Source organism: Benincasa hispida, chromosome 6 (genome assembly GCF_009727055.1).
Source record: "Benincasa hispida cultivar B227 chromosome 6, ASM972705v1, whole genome shotgun sequence".
NCBI classification, from domain to species: Eukaryota; Viridiplantae; Streptophyta; class Magnoliopsida; order Cucurbitales; family Cucurbitaceae; genus Benincasa; species Benincasa hispida.
The window spans coordinates 1,832,154-1,853,351 of record NC_052354.1 but is presented as its reverse complement, the minus strand read 5'-3'; the positions used below and the strand labels follow the sequence as shown (position 1 = coordinate 1,853,351).

The 21,198-nt window shown below is 31.3% G+C and overlaps 1 protein-coding gene and 1 pseudogene across 1 annotated transcript; both read right to left on the bottom strand.

Moving 5' to 3' along the window:
• Positions 1 to 2,244: 2,244 nt before the first annotated feature.
• LOC120079877 lies at positions 2,245 to 3,059 on the bottom strand (annotated as a pseudogene).
• Positions 3,060 to 8,723: 5,664 nt separating this feature from the next.
• Positions 8,724 to 10,518, bottom strand: LOC120080289 (sugar carrier protein C-like). The gene is made up of 3 exons (XM_039034921.1): positions 10,374 to 10,518; positions 9,307 to 10,265; positions 8,724 to 9,175 (listed from the first exon to the last, which is right to left on the bottom strand). Exons 1-3 carry the CDS (start codon positions 10,516 to 10,518, stop codon positions 8,729 to 8,731), a joined length of 1,551 nt encoding a protein of 516 aa, XP_038890849.1. The 3' UTR covers positions 8,724 to 8,728.
• Between the last annotated feature and the right edge of the window lie 10,680 nt (positions 10,519 to 21,198).

Below are 21,198 nucleotides of genomic sequence, written 5' to 3'. Positions count from 1 at the left end.
GTACTTAATGTAAATCACGTACATTAATCCTCCACTTGATGTATCTCATACATCACACCAATAAGTTTTTATCACTGACGACACTAATAGACTTTTATCAACACTCTATCAATAATAGACTTTTATCAGACTTTATATATTAAGACTCTTATAAGTTTCTATCATTGACAGATGTTCATAGACTTCTTATTCGCGTCTATCTTTGATAAACATTATCACAACTACTAAAAGTAACAAAATTTCAATACAATGTCTAGTGTATGTATCATATATATCTTAAAACAAAAAAAAAACTACCATCAATTAGAAAATTGAAACTGTCTATCTATAATAGGTAATAGTGTTCTATTACTTGGTCTATCACTTGGTCTTCCATTGTCTATGTCATTCTAATTACTATTTTTGTAATTAGCAACAAAACTACAAAAGCTACTATCAATTGGTCTATAATTTGGTCTTCCATTGTCTAACATTGTCATTCTAATTAACATTTTTGAAACTAGCAACAAAAATATAAATAGAGAAGAAAGAAGATTTATAATTGAAGTAGAATAATTATATTTTTGAACTAGCAACAAAATTAAAAATAGAGAAGAGGAAGAGAATTAAAATCGAAGGAGAAGAAGACGAGGAGCAGAGAAAGAAGTAGAAGCCAAAAGATAAGAAGGAGAAAATATTAATTCTATAGTGTAAATATTTTCCTTATTTTTCTATTTTTGTAAACCAATCAAATTATATTAACAGAAAATGTTTTTGTTATATATAAATGTTTTTTTATATATATATTAAAATTGTTATTTTTCTTTTAAAAAAAATCTGTCCCGATAGTAGAGATTAATTTTCTAAAATGTTTTTTTTCAAGAAATTCTTTTTTTTTTTTTACATGAATGGTTATTTTTTAAATGTTAAATTTTGGATCTAGATAAACAAAATTTAATCCTTGGATTTTTAATTTTTCAGCATGAATGATTTTTTTTTTTTTCTTAAGGACAAATTTTGGATCTAAATCAAATATTAATCAAATATTAGAGAGAGCCAAAATTTTAACATATTTAATATATATTTTTTTAATGATTTTAATATAAAATTACACCATATATGGGTTTTCATTGATTTTCATGTATGAGTTCTTTTAATTAAATCAAATAGTAGAGATAATATAAATTTAAACCATTCAAATATGGATTTTCATTAATTTTCACATATGATATAAAATACGTTAATAATATCAAAGTTCAGGATATTTTATATTTTTAAAAATCTTAAAAAATTGATGAGACAAAAAGACTATATGTAAGAGCAAAAAAATAATATATATAATCATGTCAAAAATAAAAACTTTTAAAATTTTAAAATATTATATTTATTTATATTAAACTAAAATAAAATTTCACAAAATAAAATAAAAAACGTAAAAATATCAAATCTTTTAGGATTTTAAAATCTCATGTTTAATCATCTTAGAAGATAATTTTTTTTAAAAAAAAAAACTCATTTTTTATTATCTATTAATTTGAATGTTTTTTCTTTCTTAAAAATTTAGATTATTTAATGATTTATATGTGAAATGACCTAAAATATCCTTATAACCATCTATTGAAAAAGACAAAAGGAAAAACCAAATATTTTTTCCAGTATAGATTTTCAACCACAGTTTCATAAAATAAAGATGTTGATATTTCATCAACATCAACATTTTAAATCCGGGTTTCTAACTTATAACTATTTAATATTTAATTATTTCTACAATTAATTTCAAGTGGTATATCATGTAAATAAAATATTTCACAAAATGTAAACTAGTAAAAAGCAAACTCTTTTTAAAAAATAGTAGCATTATATATTGTTATAGATTGGATTTTATCCTTTAAAAAAAATTACTGCATTTCGTCTTATTCAAACTATCAAATTTATTTTTATTTAAAAATGAACAATTGTTGAGAGAAAATATTTTGAATAAATAAAAGTCTATTTGAGAATTTACCGAGCAAAATAGTTTTTGAATTTACTTCTAAGCATTATGTTATTCAATCATTGAAAAACACCATAAATTTAGGGTGGCATTAAAAACAGAGAAAACAAAAATTAAAATTGGAAGAGAATTTTTATTCCATGAGAATAAAACCATATACAAGAGTAAAAGTTTAGAAATAACCAAAAAAAAAAAGGCTAACATGGTAAACAAATACTAAGACTATAGAAGGAAAAAAATAATGCAAGTTATAAGGGTTTGGACTTCAAATATTAAACTTGGGGACGGACTTTAGCACATTCTTGAGACATATATCTACTCCAAAACCAATGTTGTCTCCAAACACATGACATGTCTTCAATTGGAATACCTTTTGTCTCCGATAAGAAGAAATAGATGAATAGAGTCATCAATGCTACAAAAAAAGCAAAGAAGAAGAACAACCTAAATTTCATATGGCAGAGCATGGTGAGAAAGATTTGAGTAATCAAAAAGGTAAAGAACATAGTCACTGAGACCGTTACACTTTGAGCAGCTGATCGGATTTCAAGTGAGAAAATTTCACTTGGAACCAACCATCCCAGAGGTCCCCAAGATCATGCAAAGGCTTGAACATAAACACATATGAACAACACCATGACACCCGCATACCACTTGGGTAGATAAGCGACCTCACCAGAAACTCTAAATTTCCAAGCAATAAACACAGCCACCAAAACCTACGAATACAATTTTATTAGAATCAATACAATGAAGAAAGAAAATGTTTTTGAAGAACAAGAAATAACATTCATTGGTTTAATAATTAAAGAAAACTTTAAGGAAGCTAAAGAAAAAATGTACTCACCTAAAAAACGAACATGATGATTCCACCAAGTAAGAAAAGTATCCTCCTTCCCCACTTATCGGTACCATAAACAGATACAAAATTCGCCAGAGCATTAATACGACTAGTAATGACAGATGAAAGAAGAGAAGCATTGTCTCCAAACCCAATGGTTTTGAACAACATAGGAGCATAAAACATGATCACATTGATACCAGTCAATTACTGGAAAAATGGGATTAAAATCGACATTACCAATGGTGGCCTCAAACTTCAAAGTAAGGAGAATCAAAATGGTATTTTAACCAAAATAATTAATATATAAATATTTTATGCTTTTGACATGAGTGTAAATGCTCGATATTATTTATATTCATATTGGTTACATTATTTTTTTGTCTTTGATGATTTTTTTTTTCAAATACGATGGAAATGTCAATGTCGATCAATGGAAATGTGACATGTTGACTGAAATTCAATATTGTGTATATATGTATAATGGTTTAGTTTTTTTTTTTTTCATTTATTTTCTCAATTGGATCATAAACCTTCAAAAGGTGTTTGGAGCAAAAAATATTCTAAGACTATAATAACCACCTCCTGTTACAGTAAATACCAATTAGCTGTAGTCAACACTAATTTAAAACCCCAATTTGTTATAGTATTTACTATTTGCTACAGTTTTTACTAATTTACATTCATCATTTTTTACTAATTTACACTATTTCAAAACCTCTGTTACAGTTTTTACCTGTATTATTCATCACTATCTCAACTCTATTCCTTCCTGATACTCCAAACTCAATGTTGGAGAGAGGCGAAGTAGAGAAGGCAAAGGCCATGCTCCAATGCATTCGTGGTGTGTTCGAGAAGAATGTAGAGGCAGAAATTCAAGATATTGTGGCGGCGAGTATGGCTGCCAAAGCAGTGAAGCATCTATGGAGGAATTTGAGAGAGAGACAAAATAATTATTTTTACCAAAATGTATTAAATAACAACAATAATTTTCATACAAGAAAATAATAAACAATGGTGTGATGGCTTCATTTCATCTCCAAAATATTGTTGTGTCGGTGCTTCTTGTTAATAATGAAATGGGGACACAAGTTATGAGCTCCGGTAAAAAAAAGGAATTTGAAAAAAAAAAATAAAAATAGGGAGAAAGTTATTAAAAAAACGTGTAACAAAAGTGCAACAAAAAAACTTAGAAAAAAATGAGTAAAAAAAGGAAGGAAAAAGGAAAAAAAAGTAACAAATAAAAGAAAGATGTAAAAAAAAGAGAAGAAAGTTAAAAAGAAAAGAACAAATAAAAAAAACAAAAAGAAGAAAAAAGGGCATGAAAAAACAAGAAAGTGAAAAAAATTATGAAAAAATTATATGGAGAAAAAAACAGTAAATTGAAAGAAAAAAGCGTTGAAAAAAACTAAAAAAAATCATTGAAAAAAATCATTGAAAAGTTAAAAAAAAAAAAAAAAAAAAAAAAAAAAAAAAAAAAAGAAAAGGTTAAAGAAAATGTAAAGAAAAGAAAGAATAACATGAAAAGATTAACAAAAGAAAAAAAAAACCTAAAACTCTTTCCTTTCTTATTCCAACACCATCTTCCTTAATCCTTCCCTCCCAAATCTCTCCCTCACTCATACTCTTGAGTACTATGAGGATGGAGACCTCCATTATCCGTGACGGATGGTGGCATACTCAACACCGATGGCATATATAGTGTTGTGGATAGAAGTTCCGATGACACAATATCTCCTTCCTCCTGCATAGATTTACAAATTGAATAGATTTGCGGCAGCAAGACCCATTTTAAGCAACAACGATGACGATGATGTTTGAGCGGCAACAAAGATATAGAAAAAATTCATGCTAAAATGATGAGCTGCTAGAAACCATGAACACATGCAGACTTCAATCGATGAACATTTCCAACAACGAAGTTTCCAATGATTGAATCAACCATCTAACCTGTGGGATATTACAAGCTTGTTTCTAGCACCAATGACCTCCACCAAAGGCACCGATGGCAAGGAAGGCTGGAAGTGGATATGAGTGACAATTCCACCAACCCTCTATTTATAATGGAAGTATCAGATTCAGTTCTTGCTATACAAAGTGTGTTGAGATAGAAGCATTCTTTCAAGACTCCAACTTCAAGAACATCCATCCACTCCGCTTCCATACATCAAGCATGCATTCAACTAAGAGAGAATCAAAGGATTAAGTATTAGAGATCAAACCACATCCACATCAAATCTACATTAATACAAGTACAACTCCATGAAATACATTTCTTCAAAAGCCACGTGCGAACATTGATCCTCCAAGGAGATCATCAAGCCAAAGGTTGATCATTTAATAAGATCATCAATCCGAAAGGCTGATTATCCAAGAAGATCATCAAGCCCAAAGGTCGATCCTCCAATAAGATTAAGTCTAAAGGTTGATCTGTCATAGCCTAGCGAGAGCGAGAGCGAGAGTCACGAGAGCCAAACCAGCGAGAAAGCAGGAAAGAGCGAGATTCTGAGAACAAAAAGAGAAAGATTTGGACAAAAGCGTGGATTATGCGTTGAATTTGGCCACGATCTTATAGATTATACATGGAGAACCGTAAAATTGAATACAAACAAAGGTTGAAGACGTAAAGGCAAACGTTAGCCAAATTTGGTTGTCTTATTAAGAGAAATTCTTAAACCTAAGTAATTTTAAAGAAGCCATTTGTAGGATGAGTTATCATACAGAGAATAGCTGGAAACGACTATAAATAGGAGGATTTGGGCTGGAAGTTAAACTCATTCTCAAACAAAACTTAGTAGTAAAAATCGTGTGAAAAGGGTGAAGTAATTATGTTAGTTGAAGGAGGAAACGCGAGGGAAGTGCTGCCCAAATTTCCTTCTAATTTAAGAGGGAAAGCTCTACTTTGCACCCTTCTAGACCCAATTCTATGTCAAGATTATTCTAGGGCTAGCAGGGCATGTATGGTTACACCCCTCTAGACCTAATTCTATGTCAAGTTTATGCTAGGGACTAACAGGGTATGTATGGTTGCACCCCTTTAGTCCAAACTTACGTTTATGTTAATGGTTGATGTTGGATGCGACTCTGGCCCTACTGACTGCATAACCCGCTAATCATCAAATGGGTTAGTTTCCGCCTAAATCCTCATCTTCCTGGCGGAGAAATTTACGTTAGAAGCATAACCGACCACCACATGTTATTATATATTTTCGATCCCAACCATATGTTTTCAGGACATGTTGCATGTGATTGTGCATTTGACCCTATGTGAGAACTACTTACTGGGTATATTATATACTCATCCTATTTTTACAGACTTTATAGGTAAGAACACAGTGTAGGTGGCAGAACTGGACGTCGCTCAAATGGCCAACCATCAAACTCACTATTATAGGCATATGCATTTTTGTATCACTACGCTAGTGTTTTATGGATCCTAGTGTTTTGTAAAATAAACTTTTTATATAGTTTTCTACCTAATTAATAAAAACTTAGATATGTTCTCTTAAGATTTTTACCAAAACTCATCTCATAATAGAAAAGTCTAAGCATGCATGTCGTAGCGGTCGGACCATAATATGTAAGGATCCGGTCGTTACACACCTTGTCTATAATTTGGTCTTCCATTGTCTAACATTATCATTCTAATTAACATTTTTGAACCAACAACAAAAATATGTATAGCGAAGAAGAAGATTTATAATTGAAGTAGAACTAATTAATATTTTTGAACTAGCAACGAAATTATAAATATAGAAGAAGGAGAAGAAGAATTAAAATCGAAGGAGAAGAAGGAGGAGAAGAGGAAGAAATAAAAGCCAGAAGATAGAGAAGGAGAAAATAATTAAATTCTATTTGTGTAAATATTTTTCCTTATTTTTCTATTTTTGTAAACCAATCAAATTATATTAACAGATAATAACATGGTTTTTTTTTATATATATAAAATATGATTTTTCTTTTTTTTTTAAAAAAAAAAAAACCGATCCCTGTAGTAGAGATTAATTTTCTAAAATGTTTTTTTTTAAGAAATCCCTTATTTTTTTTTACATGAATGGTTATTTTTTTAATGTTAAATTTTGGATCTTCAATCAAATATTAGAGATAAAAAAAATTTAATCCTATAGATTTTAATTTTTCAGCATGAGTGATATTTTTTTTTATAACAAACTTTTAAACGAATCAAATATGTTGTTCATCTTGAATGAGGCTTTTAATGATATAAATCAAATATTTGAAATAATCAATTTTTTGTTTTTTACATGTATGCACAAAAATAGGAGAGATTTTTTTTTTTTTTTTTTTTAAAAAATACCTACTTTTATCATGTATGCACAAAAATAGGGGATTTTTTTTCCCTTCTTTTAGTGTGAATATAAGATTTTACTTTTTAAAAAAAATTCCTACTTTTAATGTGTATGATTTTTTCTTAAGGATAAATTTTGGATCCTAAATCAAATATTAGAGATAGCCAAAATTTTAATATATTTAATATACATTTTTTTAATGATTTTAATACAACATTATACCATATATGGGTTTTCATTGATTTTCATGTATGAGTTCTTTTAACTAAATCAAATATTAGAGATAATATAAATTTAAACCATTCAAATATAGATATTAATTTTCACATGTATGGGTTTTTTTGAATGATATAAATTACGTTAATAATATCAAATCTCAAGATATTTTATATTTTTAAAAATCTTAAAAAATTGATGAGACAAAAAGATTATATGTATAGAGAGAAAAATAATATATATAATCACGTTAAAAATAAAAACTTTTAAACTTTTAAAATATTATATTTATTTATATTAAATTAAAATAAAATTTCAAAAAATAAAATAAAATAACATAAAAATATCAAATCTTTTAGGATTTTAAAATCTCATGTTTAATCATCTTAGAAGATAATTTTTTTTAAAAAAAAAAAACTCATTTTTTATGATCTATTAATTTGAATGTTTTTTCTTTCTTAAAAATTTAGATTATTTAATGATTTATATGTGAAATGACCTAAAATATCCTTATAACCATCTATTGAAAAAGACAAAAGGAAAAACCAAATATTTTTTCCAGTATAGATTTTCAACCACAGTTTCATAAAATAAAGATGTGATATTTCATCAACATCAACATTTTAAATCCGGTTTCTAACTTATAACTATTTAATATTTAATTATTTCTACAATTAATTTTAGGTGGTTATATCATGTAAATAAAATATTTCACAAAATGTAAATTAATAAAAAGCAAACTGTTTTTAAAAAATAGTAGCATTATATATTGTTATAGATTGGATTTTATCCTTTTTCTATATTCAAATTTTAAACAGAACTAAACAGATCTTTTTTCTCTTTATTTTCCCTCCCTCTTTTAGCTCCTTTTTATATTTTAATTTCTCTTGATATTTCCTTGTCTTTAGTGATTGGATTAATCATTTCATTTTTAATTAATTAATTAACTCAATCAATTTGTATAAATTTGATATCAATATCAAAGATATTTGGATGAATTTGATTTATTCAATTTTTTTTATAAAAAAAATACTTTATTTCGTCTTATTCAAACTGTCAAGTTTATTTTTATTTAAAAATGAACAATTGTTGAGAGAAAATATTTTGAATAGTCTATTTGAGAATTTACAGAGCAAAATAGTTTTTGAATTTACTTCTAAGCATTATGTTATTCAACCGTTGAAAAACACCATAAATTTAGGGTGGCATTAAAAATAGAGAAAACAAAAATTAAAATTGGAAGAGAATTTTTATTCCATGAGAATAAAACCATATACAAGAGTAAAAGTTTGGAAATAACAAAAAAAAAAAAAAAAAAAGCTAACATGGACAAATACTAAGACTATAGAAGGAAAAAAATAGTGCAAGTTATAATGGTTTAGACTTCAAATCCTAAACTTGAGGACGGACTTTGGCACATTTTTGAGGCATATATCTACTCCAAAACCAATGTTGTCTCCAAACACATGACATGTCTTCAATTGGAATACTTTTTGTCTCCGGCAAGAAGAAATAGATGAATAGAGTCATCAACGCCACAAAAAATGCAAAGAAGAAGAACAACCCAAATTTCATATGGCAGAGCAAGGTGAGAAAGATTTGAGCAATAAAAAAGGTAAAGAACATGTTCACTGAGACTGTTACACTTTGAGCAGCTGATCGGATTTCAAGTGGAAAAATTTCACTTGGAACCAACCATCCCAAAGGTCCCCAAGACCATGCAAAGGCTTGAACATAAACACATATGAACAACACCACGACACCCGCATACCACTTGGGTAGATAAGCAACCTCACCAGAAACTCCAAATTTCCAAGCAATAAACACAGCCACCAAAACCTACAAATACAATTTTAATAGAATCAGTACAATCAATAAAGAAAATGCTTTTGAAAAAAAAAAAGAAATAACATTCATCAGTTTAATAATTAAAGAAAACTTTAAAGAAGCTAAAGAAAAAATGTACTCACTTGAAAAACGAACATAATGATTCCACCAAGTAAGAAAAGGATCCTCCTTCCCCACTTATCGGTGCCATAAACAGATACAAAAGTCGCCAGAGCATTAATACCACCAGTAATGACAGATGAAAGAAGAGAAGCATTGTCTCCAAAACCAATAGTCTTGAACAACACAGGAGCATAGAACATGACCACATTGATACCAGTCAATTGCTGAAAAAATGGAATTAAAATGGACATTACCAACGGTGGCCTATTTTGTCTCTCTCTCAAATTCCTCCATGGATGCTTCACTGCTTTGGCAACCATACTCGTCGCCATAATATCTTGATATTCTACTTCTACATCCTTCTTGGACACACCACGGATGCGTTGGAGCATGGCTTTTGCCTTCTCTACTTCGCCTCTCTCCAACATTGAGTTTGGAGTGTCAGGAAGGAATAGAGCTGAGATAGTGATAAACAATGCAGGCACAGCTGCACCACCCAAACTTACTCGCCATCCCCATCCACCATGAATATTAGCAGTACCATAGTTGACAAAATTAGCCACTAGAATACCAATTGTAATTGAAAGTTGAAAAACAACATTTAGCGAACCTCGATATTTAGATGGGGCCATCTCTGAAACATAAAGTGGAATAGATTGAAGTGAAAATCCAACTCCAATACCCAAACAAATACGGCCAATGATGAGCATGGCTATGTTTATAGCTGCCGCATTAACGATGGCACCAACTAAGAACACAATGCTTCCAAGAAGCATGGACTTCTTACGACCAAAGTTTCTGGTGACCCAAGAGGCTACAAAGGAGGCCATAAGAGCAGCCAAATAAAGAGAAGAAGTGAATATAGTGAGAGTAAGACTATCAAACTTGCAATATTGATTAGTAGAAGTGTCCAGAGCTTCTTTCTGATAAACAGATGGAAAAAATTCTTGCAAAAAGGGAGCCATGGAGGTGACACCACCTGATTGACAAAAGCAAAAAATAAAAAATTGAGTGAGTGAAGACAGTAAGGGGAAGAGAGAACAAACAAAGAGAGAAAAGTAAAAGGAATTTGGAGGTAAATAATTACCGGAGATACCGATGTCATAACCAAAGATTAGCCCGCCCAAGGCAGCAACAATGCAAGTTATCAACACGTAACAAGTGAGCTCTCCTGGATAGTTCTTTATCCCGTCTCCTTCATTAGGACTTAGCTGGAAACCACCGCCAGCCATCTTAGTAGCTGAGACTAGAGAGAAAAAATCGAAAAGTAGAAGAACTTGGTTAGTATGATCTATGGAGAGAAAAGAGACTGACTGAATGTGAAAAAAGATGTGATGTACGGGAGAATATATACTTAATATTTCCCTCAGTTATTAGAAATCCTTTTCCTATTCAAAATCCGTATGTGGTTGAATTAAGACTATATTAGGAATAATAAGATGTTTATGCCGTTAATTGGATAATTATTTCCATATTAATTTAATGCGTTTAAAAAGAGAATTAAGCCAAAATTCCAATTCATTTTTTTTAAGTTTTAGCTTACAAATAAAAATAGTTTGAGATCATAAAAACTACATAGGACAAAATTCTCCATGCAATTCAAGAAATCATTCGGATAGAAAATAAATTTGATAATTTCCTAAAAGAAAAAATAATTTAAACCATCTACTTTTTTAAAAATAAATAATTAATTAATTAATCCATATTCTTTTATCTAATCTTTTCAAATAGGTTCATAAACTTTAAAATATATTCAAACTTTTAATTTTATGTTCATTTAGGTTCTAAATTTTAAGAAGTGTCTAATAGATCTTAGACGTTTGTGTAATATATCTTAAAATTTTTAGTTTAGTATATAATAAATATTTAACCTATTTGATGTATGTTTTTAAATTCACCAATCTTCTAAAAGTAAATTTGAAATTTTATTTAAAATTTTAGGATGTCGTTAGACATAAATTCAATTTTCTATCTCATACGTCAATTAACCAACTAATTTTTTAAAATATAATATATCCATTACGAAATAGAAAATTGAAAGTTTAGGACATGTTAGTTACAATATAGCGATTTTTAGACATAAAATTGAAAATTCAAGAAACTTTAAGGGGGTGTTTGGGATTAGTTATTATAGTTGGGTTATAATTGTTTGTATTTGGGGTGTAAATTATTTTAGTTTGGGTTATAATAGTATATGTTTGAGGTATAAACTATTTTAGATGGAGAAGAAAATAGTAAACATTGTATTCAAGAATAAAAAATATGATGAAGATAAATTAGTAAAAACTATAGCAAATAGTAAATACTATAACAAATGGGGGTTTTGAAATGGTATTTACTGTAACAGAAGGTGATTATTATAGTCTTAGGATAGTCTTTGCTCCAAACACCTTTTGAAAGTTTATGATCCAATTGAGAAAACAAATGAAAAAGAAAAAAAACTAAACCATTATACATATATATACAATATTGAATTTCAGTTGACATGTCACATATCCATTGATCGACATTGACATTTCTATCATATTTGAAAAAAAAAACATCAAAGACAAAAATAATGTAACCCATATGAATATAAATAATATCGAGCATTTACACTCATGTCAAAAGCATAAAATATTTATATATTAATTATTTTGGTTAAGATACCATTTTGATCCTCCATACTTTGAAGTTTGTTTACTTTTAGTCCTCACAATTTCAGTTGTCTAATTTTAGTCTCCATACTTTTAATAAATCTTAAATTTAGACCTTCAAAATCATTTTTACCAAAATGTATTAAATAACAACAGTAATTTTCATACAAGAAAATAAAAATACTGGTGCAATGGCTTAGCTTCATCTCCAAAACATTGTTGTAATCGTGCTTCTTGTTGATAATGAAATGGGGACACAAGTTATGAGCTTCGGTAAAGAAAAGGAATTTGAAAAAAAAATAAAAATAGAGAGAAAGTTTTTAAAAAAACGTGAAACAAAAGTGGAACAAAAAAACTTCGAAAAAAGGGTGAAAAGAAGGAAGGAAAAAGGAAAAAAAAGTAACAAATAAAAGAAAGATGTAAAAAAAGGAGAAGAAAGTTAAAAAAAAAAGAACAAATAAAAAAAACAAAAAGAAGAAAAAAGGGCATGAAAAAACAAGAAAAAGAAGAAAAAAGGGAATGAAAAAACAAGAAAGTGAAAAAAATTATGAAAAAATTATATGTTGAAAAAAACAGTAAATTGAAAGAAAAAAAGNAATAGAGAGAAAGTTTTTAAAAAAACGTGAAACAAAAGTGGAACAAAAAAACTTCGAAAAAAGGGTGAAAAGAAGGAAGGAAAAAGGAAAAAAAAAAAAAAAATAAAAGAAAGATGTAAAAAAAGGAGAAGAAAAAAAAAAAAAAAAAAAAAAAAAAAAAAAAAAAAAAAAAAAAAAAAGCAAATAAAAAAAAAACAAAAAGAAGAAAAAAGGGAATGAAAAAACAAGAAAGTGAAAAAAATTATGAAAAAATTATATGTTGAAAAAAACAGTAAATTGAAAGAAAAAAAGAGTTGAAAAAAACCAAAAAAAATCATTGAAAAAATTCATTGAAAAGTTTTTTTTTTTAAAAAAAGAAAAAGTTAAAGAAAAGGTGAAGAAAAGAAAGAATAACATGAAAAGATTAACAAAAGAAAAAAAACCTAAAACTCTTTCCTTTCTTATTCCAACACCATCTTCCTTAATCCTTCCCTCCCAAATCTCTCCCTCTTAACCTGCTCCCTCCCTCACTCATACTCTTGAATACTATGAGGATGGAGACCTCTATTATCCGTGACGGATGGTGGCATACTCAACACCGATGGCATATATAGCGTTGTGGATCAGAAGTTCCGACGACAAGATATCTCCTTCCTCCTGCATAGATTTACGAATTGAATAGATTTGCGGCAGCAAGACCCACTTTAAGCAACAATGATGACGATGATTTTGAGCGGCAACAAAGATATAGAAAAAATTCATGCTAAAATGATGAGCTGTTAGAAACCATGAACACACGCAGACTTCAATCGATGAACATTTCCAACAACGAAGTTTCCAATGATTGAATCAACCATTTAACTCGTGGGATATTACAAGCTTGTTTCTAGCACCAATGACCTCCACCAAAGGCACCGATGGCAAGGAAGGCTGGAAGCAGATATGAGTGACGATTCCACCACCCCTCTATTTATAATGGAAGTATCAGATTCAGTTCTTGCTATACAAAGTGTGTTGAGATACAAGCATTCTTTCAAGACTCCAACTTCAAGAACATCTATCCACTCTGCTTCCATACATCAAACATGCGTTCAACTAAGAGAGAATCAAAGGATTAAGTACTAGAGATCAAACCACATCCACATCAAATCTACATTAACACAAGTATAACTCCATGAAATACATTTCTCCAAAAGTCATGTGTGAACAGTGATCCTCCAAGGAGATCATCAAGCCCAAAGGTTGATCATTCAACAAGATCATCAATCCAAAAGGCTGATTATCCAAGAAGATCATCAAGCCCAAAGGTCGATCCTCAAGTCTAAAGGTTGATCTGTCATAGCCTGCACCGAGTCCGCACTCCTGAGCCCGAAGAGAGGTGTGAGAGACCATGGATACCATCCTTTTGTGATACCTCATTGTCCAATTGAATCTCTTTACTACACTCAATAAACTCAAGAAGATAAACAACAACTGATTAATTAGTCCCATTTTATTATAGCAATGTAAAGTTTATACAACTCCAAGACTTAACTACAAAGTTTACAACAACCACTCTTAAAACCCTCCAGAAGTGTAACTGTGGCTTGTGTTAAACCTTGACCCTAGTAGTACCCTGGAATTCCTCATCTTTCGCTACCTGGAAAGAAAAACATGAAAGAAAAGAATGAGCTTCACAAAGCTCAGTGAGTGGTAAGCAACTTCTAAAGTCTATTTCAACTCATTATAACAAACATATCATAAATACGAGGTTACATTCAAACCTCAGCTTTGAATGGGTCTATTCTCAACTCTATCTACACGCACGGTAGATAGCTAAACTGATAACTACTTAGAATTAGTATACTGTCTATACACACGGTAGATAGTTAACTATTACTGATTACGAACGCTTACTCTTTTGCATTCCCTTTATTCCATATGTCTCCTATGTGCACATAGCTCCCCGCTCATGGGCTCAGAAGCTAGGCCCGTCGGCCCTCTAACCATCCTATACAAGGATCCTCCCACAGGCTTAGGAACTAGACCTCTCGGTCCCCTGACCATCCCGTGAGGTTTTGCTTTCGGGCTCAGGAACTAAGTCTATTAACCCCCTAACCATCCCAATCACATAATCTCATTCTCATACTAGATAATCATTCATGACATAAGCATATACAATTTACTCTAAAATATATTCTTTAAGACTTAAAGGAACTTATCACTCACCTTGGTAAGGATAGGAATATTTCTCTTAAAAGTTCCTTGATCTTCCCGGGCTCCTCTTTTGAACCCTAAATTCCAGATTCAATTTAATGCTCAGATTACTCATAGTTCTAGACTTAATATCAAGTTACTTCTTTCTACATATATGCTCTAAAATTTCTCAGGAAGCTTACCTCAAAATATTAGCTTAGAACTTCTTGTGGTTTGGCTGGAATCTTCAAAACATCAAGACTGGCCTAGCTTACCTGACAGCTCGACCCTTTCGTCTTTTACTCATTCTCAAGCCCGATTCCTTAGAGCTTCTTCTCCAGAAGCCCTATGCTGAAAACTAGACTCTTTTAGCTTTCAGGTGGCTTTGAAATCACTTCAAACGCACGAGTATTTTGGGACATATCCTTGTCCCAAGTTGATACTACTTCCAGACTTCGCTATCCGACAACATCTCCTTCTCTTGGAACTTCATGACCAACACATAGCTATCTTCGAAACTGCTTTTAAACACTCTTCCTACTGTATTTCAAGGGGATTTTGGATTATGTACTCAAAATAAGGCATGTGGTGGTATTTATAGACTTAAGGAAATGATCCTTCTCATCTTTACCAAGCCTCCCATGCAAGACACCTCCTACTCTTGAAGTGTTTGCACCATGTTTTGCCACCACCTACTTCCTTGACATTCACCTACTTCCATGCCACATACCTACTTGAGTCCTCATGCATAATACTTCCTTTACATGAAATTTAATTCGTGCAGCTTCTATTAACTCAAGTATACCCATCTCTCAGTACAACCATTTGTCTAGATGAGTTCATCAATCTTGCGTAATGCAGTCCTCAGCACCACCCTATCGTTTAGTTCCTGCTTCTATCGTCTAGCTCCAATAGCCCATCGTGTAGCTCAATCGTTTAACAAACTATTTCGCTCTCGACGATCTAACTCTCAACGATCTTGCCCTAAACGATCTCGCTGCTCTCGCTATCAACAATCTCGCCGATCTCGCTCTCGCTTTCAACGATCCCACGTATAGCCTATCGCTTGGCTATTGCGAGCTTCGTTTACCTCCATCGTTTAGCATTGATGCCTTATCGTCTAGTAAAGCATGGCTATCGTCTAGTGCACACGCCCATCACCTAATGACATCACCTAAGCGTCATCGTCTAATGCTTAACGTTATCGTCTAGTTCTATCGTTTAACGCTATCGCCTAGCTTCCACGCTTATCGTCTAGCGCTTACACTGATCGTGTAGTACTTTGTCTATCGTATAGTCCGATCGTCTAGCGCCCGCCTACACGATCGCCTATCTCATCGTGTAGCTCCTTGCTTTGCTACACGATCGCTAGTGCCGCCTACATGATCGCCTACCTCATCGTGTAGCTCCCCGTTTTGCTATACAGTCATTCCAACGCTCGCCTACACGATCGTCTACCTCATCGTGTAGCGCTGCTCACTTACTAAATGATCGTCTACCTCTTCGTGTAGCACTGCTCATTTGCTACATGATTGTCTACCCAGTGCCTTGGGCTCAACATCTCGCTTTCTCCGCTCTCGTTCACACATACCCAACGCATGAGAAACTCTTGGCAATGCCTCTTGCCAATACTTCGGCCAATCATGCGTCCAACCTTACAAACACATGGTTGCCTTCTCATCTTCTGTATTAATGTCACTTAACGCATAGGTCCTTTCGACCTTACACTTAGCCAAATTTCACCATTTAAGGATTAACTTAAATCTACTCAAGGAAAATCTATTCAACACTTAGAAATTTCCTTCACTTCAACCTAGGATTTAACTTTCACTTAGTTACTTCCTTAATCACTACTTAAGTAGAAAAAAATGGAAATTCGGGTTTCACATGATCACCCAAGAAGATCAACAAGTAAAAGGCTGATCATCCAAGAAAATCACCAAGCCCAAAAGGCCGATCATCTAAGAAGATCAACAAGCCCAAAGATTGATCATCCAATAAGATCAACAAGTGCAAAGGCCGATCATCCGATCAACAAGCCTAAAAATTAAAGTTTATTTTGAAAGCATTAGAGGATCTTGTATTACATATTATACTCACTATACTAAATTAATACACATACAAAAGTTCAAATTTCACCAAGCAAGTTTCTCTAAAAACCTCGTTCGAACAGTCACTAATGTAATGGAAGACATATTAACTTCCTTATAAAAAAGAGACATGTTAACTTATTTAAAAACTATAGAATTATTTAATCCCGTTTGGTAACCATTTCATTTTTTCCTTTTTATTTTTGAAAATTAAGTCTATTTTCTCCTCATTTCTTACAATGATTTGTATATTTATTAAATATAATGGTTAAATTATTAGCCATTCCAAAAATAGAATACAAGCTTTTAAAAACTACTTTTTCTATTTTTCAAAATTTGGACTGGTTTTTAAAGTAATGATAAAAAGAAGGTAACAAAGAAAGACATAAGAGGTGGAACTAGTATCTATAGGCTAAGTTTTTAAAAACAAAAAACAAAAATAATCAAATGGTTATAAAAAACATGGCCTTATATTTTGAATTTTTTGTTTTTTATAATTTTTTCAGAAATGTCCATCAACATTGTCATTTTACAATATGCACTTGTTACGTAAAGTTTAAAAATAGGACTTAATTATAAATTTTCATGATAATTATTTATTATTTAAAAAAAAAATTGGATGCTTTGATTAGCCTCTTAATTTTAAAGATTAAATTTAAACCAAAACTGATCTTTTTTTCTCTTTATTTCCCCCCTCTTTTTGCTCCTTTTCATATTTGAGTTTATCTTGATATTTCTCTTGATATACCAAGTTCAAATTAAAATTTGGTTATAAATTAATTTTGAGAAAGATTGAACTCAAATATATTCTAAATTCATTCCAAATTCAAGTATGAATTCAAAATAAATGTTGTCTCAAATAAAAAATATGGGCACACTCTAAGCACTTTTCAAATCGAAGTCGAAGTAAAGAGAAGCGCGAAGTCAAATTCTACTTAAAATTTGCATCAATAATTAACTATATTCCAAAGTAGAAAAATAAAAGATTGGTAGAATTTTGGATACTATTCAAACTTCAATTTGCAATTAAAATGAAGCATAAATTCTACTATAATTCAAATTAAAGTTTACTCCCAAATAAGAAAATCAATGACTAAAATTCATCCTTTGTTTACTTAGCCTAAACTATGTCAAGCAAACAAATTTCAAATCAAAATTTTGAGTTAAATTCTTATATTTTGATCAAGACGACACATCAAAAGAAGTCAAAATTATACTTTGATTTTATATTATCTTTTTCGAGATTCACCCACTATATAGATGTATATGAATCTCAAAAAGAGGCATTTGTTGAATGAGAAATTTTGGGTCAATCACAAATTGCCACATCATTTCTCAAATTATTGACGAAATCATCAAATTTGGGACCAATTAGAAGTTGACATGTGTCCAGAGTTGAAGTTTAAGAAATAAATTGGCGAGTTTCAATGATACCGCGTGTTTTCTTCTTGACGGTTGGATTGAATAAAATTAATTTGGTATATTTTTATTTGGGCTACAGTCCAATTGAGCAAAAAAAAATAGCCTTAATTTGACTCAAGGTTGGCAAAAATGCCCGTGGGGTCAAATCGGAGACCCAAAATGGGCCCTTGAACCGCGGATGGGGTAGGGACGGGGAGAATATCCTCAACTCCGCCCCGAATTATATATATATTATATATATATATATATTATATATATATATATATATATATAATATATATATATATTATATATATTATAGAATATAACAAAATTTAAAACAATATATAGAAGCTACTATTTTTATTTTTTTTAATTTTATTTGATAATATTACTCTCTTATATTATATTTCTCGCACGAAATTTTCAAGAGAAATTTATTTACGTGGAACTTAAACTTTTGTATTTGTATTAATTTTTTGGAAAGTGAATACAATATCTAATACATAATATTTTGATGCTTTCAAAATAAAATATAGTCTTTAAGCTTGTTGATCTTTTTAAATGATCGACTTTTGGACTTGTTGATCTTCTTGGATAATCGGCCTTTAGACTTATTAATCTTCTTGGACGATCGGCTTTGGGCTCATTGATTCTCTTGGACGATCGACCTTGCTTGTTAATCTTCTGTAACTTGAACTACCGTTATTTTTGAAAGTATCAAAATATCATGTATTAGAGATTGTACTCACTTTCCACAAAATTAATACAAAATAAAAAGTTCAAGTTCCACGTAATAAATCTTTATGGAACAAAAAAAATGAAGAAAAAAAAAGGCATGAAAAAAAAAAGAAAGTAAAAAATTAAAAAAATATATATATGAGACAAAAGTAAATAGAAAGAAAAAAAAAAGTTGGAAAACAAATAGAAAAAAATTAGTAAAAAAAAACCATTGAAAAGTTAAAAACGAAAGTTAACAAAAAGGTAAGGAAAAGAAAGAATTACATGAAAAGAATAACAAAAGAAAAAAACCTAAAACTCTTTCCTTTCTTATTCAAACTGCCACCTACCATCTTTCTTAATCCTTCCCTCCTAAATCTCTCCCTTCTTAACTTGCTCCCTCTCTCACTCATACACAACACCGGAGGCATATTATAGCACTGTGGATCATAAGCTCCGACGACACAATATCTTCCTTCCTCCAACATAGATTTACAAATTGAATAGATTTGTAGCAGAAAGACCCACTTTAAGCAACAACGATTGACGATGATGTTTGAGCGGCAACAAAAGATATAGAAAAAAATTACACTAAAATGATGAGCGGCCAGAAACCATGAAACACACGCAGACTTCCAATCCATGAACTTTTCTGACAACGAATTTCCAATGATTGAATCAACCATCTGACCCGTGGGATATTTCTCGGTTTTCTCCCAAGACCTACACCTGGACTGCACAGTAAAAAAAAACCATCGGAGCAACTAAAATCTTATGGCAAACAAGATTTGAAAGTTTTTAAAAAGGAGGTTACAAGCTTGTTTCTAGCACCAATGACCTCCATCAAAGGCATCGATTGGCAAGGATGACTGGAAGCGGATATGAGTGACGATTCCGTCACCCCTCTATTTAGAGTGGAAGTATCATATTCAGTTCTTGCTATACAAAGTGTGTTGAGATATGGGAAGTCAACCAATTCCAATATGGAAATCTTAGAGAGAAAAAAAAAACAATCAAAGCCTCAAGTTTATCCAAATTTAGTTAAAATCTCAATTTTACTCATCAAAATAAAGCTCGAAGTTTTATTGTCTTCGAAGAGAAGCCATTATTCAAAATTATTATTTTGGGGAGGCCACCCAATTTTACCCTACTCCAAATCGATGACCCAAAAAAAAATCAGATTTTTTATCCAAATTCAACTGAATTCTTGATTGAGACCCAATTTTTATTTGAATTGAAAGCATGGGTAGTTTACCCAAAATCAAATTTTGGTTATTCGTATACCATATATTTATCGAGGGGCTTTGATAAGTCCTTTGAAAAATATGCACCTTTTATTGAAGGTTAATAAAACCTTTAAGAAAGATATACATTTATTGAAGGTATTGGAAAAACCTTTGAGAAATATATGCTTTTTTATCAAAGGTTAATATAAAACCTTTGAAAAGGATCTATATTTATTGGTGGTTTTTGAAAAACCCTTTGAGAAATATGTAGTTTTTAACAAAGGGTAAATAAAAACCTTTGAGAAATACATACATTTATCAGAGGCTTTGATAAGTTTCTTTTGAAAACTATGCACAATTTTATTGAAGGTTAAAATAAAAACCTTTTGAGAAAGGTTAGGATCGTGAAGATGTGTTAGACGATCGTAAAGAATGGCATGCGGCATTAAATGATGAGGAGTGACGTGTTAGATGATGGGGCTATACGATAGGCAAAGTACTGCACAATCAGTGAAAGCGTTAGACAATAAGTGTAGAAGTTGGACGATAGCACTAGACGATAGCCGTGCTACGCTAACGATGAGCAAAACGCACTACTACACGATAGGCGAAATACTAAGCGATAGGCGTTGGGCGATAGATGCAGGCACTAGGCGATGACGTTAAGTGATAGGGGATGCGTTTAAACGATCATGAAGATGCGCGCGGCGTTGTTAAACGATGAGGAGTGATGCACTAGACGATCGACCTATTACGATAGGCAAAGTGTTGCACGATCAGTGAAAGTGCTAGACGATAAGCGTAGAAGTTGGACGATAGCGTAGACGATAGTCGTGCTGCGCTAAACGATGAGCAGACACGCTACACGATAGGCAGAATACTAAGCGATGGGCGTTGGGCGATAGACGTAGGTGCTGGGCGATGACGTTAAGCGATAGGTGGACGCCGTTAGACGATTGTGAAGATGCGCGAGACGTTAAACGATAGAGAATGATGCACTAGACGATCAGGCTATACGATAGGCAAAGTACTGCATGATCAGTGAAAACACTAGACGATAACGTATCATCTCTCTTAAAAAATAAAAAA

What these genes read in the sequence shown, in the direction of transcription:
- LOC120080289 (XM_039034921.1), bottom strand. Translation starts at nt 10,518, where the DNA reads ATGGCTGGCGGTGGTTTCCAGCTAAGTCCTAATGAAGGAGACGGGATA. An exon ending in TTATGACATCGGTATCTCCG is followed by an intron (nt 10,266 to 10,373) that starts GTAATTATTTAC and finishes TTTGTCAATCAG; the next exon opens with GTGGTGTCACCTCCATGGCT. An exon ending in TCATTATGTTCGTTTTTCAA is followed by an intron (nt 9,176 to 9,306) that starts GTGAGTACATTT and finishes TTGTATTTGTAG; the next exon opens with GTTTTGGTGGCTGTGTTTAT.